The sequence below is a fragment of the Delphinus delphis genome, chromosome 14 (assembly GCF_949987515.2).
Source record: "Delphinus delphis chromosome 14, mDelDel1.2, whole genome shotgun sequence".
NCBI classification, from domain to species: domain Eukaryota; kingdom Metazoa; phylum Chordata; class Mammalia; order Artiodactyla; family Delphinidae; genus Delphinus; species Delphinus delphis.
Window position 1 is genome coordinate 49,823,685 of NC_082696.1, and position 6,000 is coordinate 49,829,684.

The window sequence follows — 6,000 nt, forward strand, 5'->3', positions numbered from 1 at the left end:
GCTGGCCCAAGAGCATAGAGGAAGAGGCAAAGTTTGTCTCTGCACATTTATGGTATCTTTTCCCTTTGTATCATCTTTTATCTCCTGACACACTCATACTTCTACCTTCATGGAACTTAGAACTCTTACAGTACCCTTCTAAAGAGTACCTACTCCCATGATATTTCATCAAAATACAAAACTTTCATATCCTGTTAGGTATTCAGCCACATTTAAACACAGCCATCATAAACCACCTTCTAACATACACAAACAACCATGCTGTGGTACTTTCTGATTATTTTAGCTGTAAAGTCACACTTTGTCTTGCTTCTTCACTTTATCAGTAGCCAGGCTATGACTTTAGACTCCTGAATGGTTATACAGGACCCGCTTTCTTCCTTTTCTACTAAAAACCAATTAGGAGACTTCAGTTCTAGGCACTATCTGCCAGTGCGGCAGAGGAGACATTGGTGCCTACGACCATCTTGGCTTAGCCTTTCCCAAGTGTAGACGCTGTGAAGCCATCTAGAGACTGATTCTTTCCTCTCAGACACCTCTCCCCCTTTTTTCTCATCTGACCCCAAGAACTCCTGGAAACATAAGAAAAAAAATTTATTTACACAAATAGATTATAATTGATATATCATGTAATAGTATCAATAAGTATTACTGTCTGATTAATTTGTTAATTTCTTAATATCAGCAATACTCAAACTTTGTTTCCAGAATTTGTTCCTCAGTGTGGTTGCTTATTCATGATTGTAAATATACGGTTGCTTGGGCACTGGCAATTTTTTTGTTCATCTGACTTCTGTTTCTTACCCCTTTATACTCATTCATCCACCCGCAATGAAACGTAAAAATTGTAAAGCTGTCATTTTGGGGGATAGCTACCTACACGAAGAGGGGGAAAGAATACAGCATTTACTATTGATGTCTGTACTTCCATAAGAATAAAACAGACTATACATAAAATTCTCACATTATCTTTTAACAGATATGATGACTATGACTATGGTGAAATTAACCAGCTATTGGATCGTAGCTTTAAAGTTTATATCAAAACTGTTGTTTGCACTCCTGAAAAGGTTACCAAAAGAATGTATGATAGCTTCTGGAGGCAGTTCAAGCACTCTGAGAAGGTAAGTACCTATTGTGTTTACTCTAACTTAGCAGTGATCCTTATTCTCCTTCACATAATCTAATGGGTCTCAAACCCCTTCCATCACTTCTACCAACCCAGATAAGAACACTCCAGATCAGCTGTCTCACATACCCCTTGGAAGGGAGAACCTCATTATGGTTTAAAGTAAAAGAATAAAGACAGGGAGAACAGGTGTGCTGGCCTCTCCTCAGAGTGCTGGCATCACTGTAACTGCTTCAGAGAAAGAAGAGAGTGTTTGTGAATGATGATTTGGCAGGGAAGTTGTTATTCTAACAAACCTTCAAGAAGAGATGTGATCGAATATAAATACAAGCTCAAAACATCTATCCAAAAAAGATCAGACAGCTTTTGTTTTGAGAAACTGATGTTATTCAGTGCACACAGAAAACATTTCTGGTGTTTATTAGATGCACTGAAACTGATTGTGAATGCTTATAACCCTATCTCTTTTTTTTTTTGCATCTTTATTGGAGTATAATTGCTTTACAGTGTTGTGTTAGTTTCTGCTGTATAAGAAAGTGAATCAGTTATATGTATACATATATCCTATCTTAAATGATAATGTGTCTTATATTCAGGTTCACGTTAATCTGCTTCTTATAGAAGCTAGGATGCAAGCAGAACTCCTTTATGCTCTGAGAGCCATTACCCGCTATATGACCTGATGCCTTTCCTCCATTAAAGAAGATGAACGATCAGCAGATATTGTCCTACAAGGGGAAGGTACTAAGCCCCAGGACCAATGGTAGATAAAAGAATTCAGAAATCCATTGTGCCATGATTCCTTTAGTTTCTGCTATTTTACTGTGGAAATGCCACTGCTGGCACAAGCAGTGAGTGCTTGGCAGCTTCAAGTTTAGAGCTGTGAAGAAGGGCTGCTGTTCACAGTATTTTGCTTTTTGACAGTACAAGATGCTGTATAACTTTTAATACAGCAAATAGTAACTCTCAAAATCCTGTTGCTTTTATGTTAAAAAATAACAAGAATTGGAGCATGCAAAGAATGGGACTTTTTGATAATGATGTAAGCTTTTATATTGATACGTAAAGGATTTTAGATATTGGTGCTGCTATTCCTGCTGGTGGAATGAATAGAGTGGCTGTTCCAGTTAAGCTATTAGTAATAAAGTGAACACTGCTACTATCTGAGCCTACGTACATAATTTTTGTGGTTTCAAATTAAACTTGCATATGTGTTAACTTTTTTTGCACCTAAAATTACTCACAGCTCGGCAAAGACCATTATGATGGTAACAGCTCATTTCTTTCATACAGTTTTTTAATTCAGTTATTGGATGATACTAAATTACAGTGGCATTCTTAAAGATTTTCTTCAAAAAGCAATCTTAAATGAAAGTGTGTAAATTATAAGAAAAGCTGGCTACCTTTTGATATGCTGTTTCCCAAGATTCTCTGACACTGGAGGGCAGCTGTCTTGTACAGTATTTTTGTTTCCAGCACCAAAGTTATGGGAAATATTGCTGTAGACTGCTGCGCAGTCCCAGGTGCATTCTGCCCCTCTGCTCCTGCCCACCTCATGGTCCCCACTTCAGAGGTTGTACAGCTCCTTAAATAATAAAGCTGGAAAATATATTTAGTCAGGTTATCAAATTTGATTTACAAAAATGCTAGCTTTGTTTGAAATGCAAACAGGCTTGAAAAAAATGTATTAAGTACTTTGTATTCTGGAGGCGTGAACTGCTTTTGAAGTCTGTCAGTATTATTGGTATTTTTCAATAAAGAATAATTTTTCTGCAATTTTTTTGCTGTCTCAGTCTCTTAAAAAGTCATGACTTCACAATCGGTAGCTATGCTGTTTCTTTTGACTTTTTCATTAGCCATCACACTTAAATAATTCTGTAATCAGATGAGAGACTTAAATGGCAAACTCTTGAAGTCACTTTGAAAGATATAAAGAAAAGTTTTATCTCGGAAATAACTGGTACAGCCCCATGCCTTGTCCATTTTGAACTGAGGTGGACTGAGATGTTTTAGAAGTCAAATAGAATTATTAAAAATTATTAGAAACAAAGGCTAATTAGGGAGCCACTACAGAACAAAAAATGACACTGTCAAACAATTAGAAATAGCTCTAAATTTAATCAAAGCTGTTGTAATAACTCTCTTACTCATCAAAACATTTACTGAGCTCCATCTAGTGCCTATAAATTTATAGTGTGGGATGGGAGGCACAGTTTTGAATGGAGGGGATGTACTTACCTTCATGGCTGTTGAGAAGATTGAGAAGATAAGACTATCACCTTAGATAAAAATTATCTTCAGTATATTTAAAGATATACATAAGCCCATTTCTAGTCAGCTTACAATAATATACAAATGGTCTTACCCATTGAATTTGCATCATACCTCTGCCCTTTTCTGTCTGCTGCTGGGTTTTTTCATCATAGCAATACAGGTGAATCCAACAAGTAAAGTTGCACTGGATTTAGTTAAATTTTTACTCATTCTGCTTCTGCTCTTTGTTCTTTGCACTTGCTCTTGAAAATACAAAATTTCTAATAGAGGTTCTAATCAGTAGTAGGATGATCACAAAACAAGATAAACTGAATTCATTATCTTCTTTCACTGAAGCTTATAAACTACTTACAAATCATGATTTGAAATTTTAATGAGTAAAAAAGTGTGCTTATATCTAAAGTAATAAAGGCATGCCTGTGATACAAAGTTGATGTTTCAGTACCTCCCATTTAACAGGTGTTTCTTATTACTCAATGTTTTCTCAAAACTAAACACACAGGATTTCTAATGTCACTATAATCTTTGAAACTAATAGTTTCCAAAATAACTGGGGATGGTAAAATAGAATACACTATGGAATACCAAAACTCTCCCCCACAAGAGGAATTTTTTTTCTTAAATAATCATGAATAGATTTCTGGTTGAGGTTTACAAGATTCAATTTTTAAATCAGTTTTTTGGTAAAAATTGGGGAACTTTTTTATTAGATGAAACTTAATTCAGTATCTCTTACTATAAGAATGAGATTAAATTCTAAACATTTATGTATTTACCACAATTATTAACTTCATATAAATAATGGTGATATTTTTAACTTAAAATTCATTTAAGAGTTAAGAGATTTTTAATTCTTCTAATGGTTTACCTATTTCAAATTATTTTGATAACAGACCATTGGTAGGTAAGTAAATAAATAAACTTGTTGGATAAGCATGTTTTCCAAGCACATTTCACTCATTAAGATACTCAAATTTTGTCACATATTTGTGACTAGTGAATATCAAGGGAAAGCAAAAGGCAGGTAGGTGGGGAGTGACATCACCAGTGAAGCTCCAGGTCCTTGTTCCCCATGAGACACTGAGCTAACAACAATATAAGGACCAAAATACCTTTGTGAGAACTCTAGAAACCCCTTGGGAAGCTATAGCTCAGGCAAACACAAAACCAGGAGAAGGCTGCACCAAAAGGTGTTAAGAAAATTTGGGGCATTTTGCTTGTCCTAGCCCTTCCCTTTGCCTGGCACAGCATGATGCAATTGAGAGGAAACCCCCAATTCGTGGCTCCTCCCTCAGGACAGAAAGGAAGAAGGTGAACTTGTGTCCAGTATTCAGGCTTGTCTGGGGGCTGTTTGAGGGACTGAATTCTGTCTCACCTGACTTGGAGCACTAGTGGGAGTGGTAGCATGGTTTGGATGCTGGTTGTGGGCCACTGAAAACAGAAGTGAGCGTAGAGGTGCATTAGAGCAGCAGGGAGTCTACAGTTCGGTAGGCAGGTGCAGGAGATCCAAGAGAGTACAGCCGGGAATAAAATAGAAAGTGGAACAGGAGGCTCCTGAGAAGAAACAGAGACAAGCCTCTTAGGGAAATTAAGACAGTTAAAAGCAGATATATATCTTGGAATGAAAGCATACACACATGCCCAAAGAAGATACGTCCCTGGAAGTAGCTATTTTTCAAATGCCCAAATCTCAACAAAGTTCACAGGGTATATAAATAAACAGAAGAATGTGGCAAAATCTAAGAAACAAACCTAGAGAAACCAACCCTAAAGCAATGCGGAAATCTGATTTACCTAACAAAGAACTTTAAACAGTTGTCTTAAAGATGCTCAATGAACTAAAAAAGAACGAGACTGACAAATCAGGAAAATGATGCATGAACAAAATGAGAATGTCACTAAAGAGACAGAATAAAGAAGAAATCAAATTCTGGAGCTGAAGAATACAATAATTGAATTAAGGAAAAAAAACTAGAGTTCAACTGGAGATTTGATCAGAGAAAAACTAATCAGTGACCTTGAAGAGTTACTGATACTATCAATAACTTTAGAGTTACTATTAGTAACCTTGGAGGTTATTTGATATTATCAAGTCAGAGGGACAAAAAGAGAAATGAAGAAAAGTGAAGAGAGCCTAAGGGACTTAGGGGGACATCAGTAACAAAGTGGGGAGTGGGCAGAACTGTAAAGGAATGGAGTTTTGTATGCAAATCAAGTTCTTATCAGCTTAAAATATTCTTATAACTTTAACATTTTAAAATGTAATCCCCATGGTAACCACAAAGAAAATCTCTTTAGAATTTACACAAAAAGAAATGAGAAGGAAATCAAAGCATGTCACTACAAAAAAAAAAAAAAGTCAGTGAAACACAAAGGAGGAAGAGGGGAAATGAGGTACAAAAAAGCTACAAAACTTGCAGAAAACAATTAACAAAATGGCAGTAGTACGTCCTTCCCTGTCAGTAATTACATCAAATGTAAATGGATTGAATCCCCCAATCAAAAGACACAGATTGGCCAAATGGATAAAATAAAAAAGAGGATTCAACTATATGCTGTCTATAAGAAACTAACTTTAGATCTAAGGACACTTATAG

The 6,000-nt window shown here is 36.0% G+C and overlaps 1 protein-coding gene across 2 annotated transcripts in view; it reads left to right on the plus strand.

Moving 5' to 3' along the window:
• SESN1 (sestrin 1) overlaps positions 1-2,905 on the plus strand; it is a 106,854-nt gene extending 103,949 nt beyond the window's left edge. For both annotated transcript variants that reach the window (XM_060030128.2, XM_060030129.1), the window contains exons 9-10: positions 980-1,124; positions 1,726-2,905. In XM_060030128.2, the coding sequence (XP_059886111.1) occupies positions 980-1,124; positions 1,726-1,812 (232 nt within the window). In that variant the 3' untranslated portion in view covers positions 1,813-2,905. The remainder of the gene's footprint in view (positions 1-979; positions 1,125-1,725) is intronic.
• Positions 2,906-6,000: the final 3,095 nt, after the last annotated feature.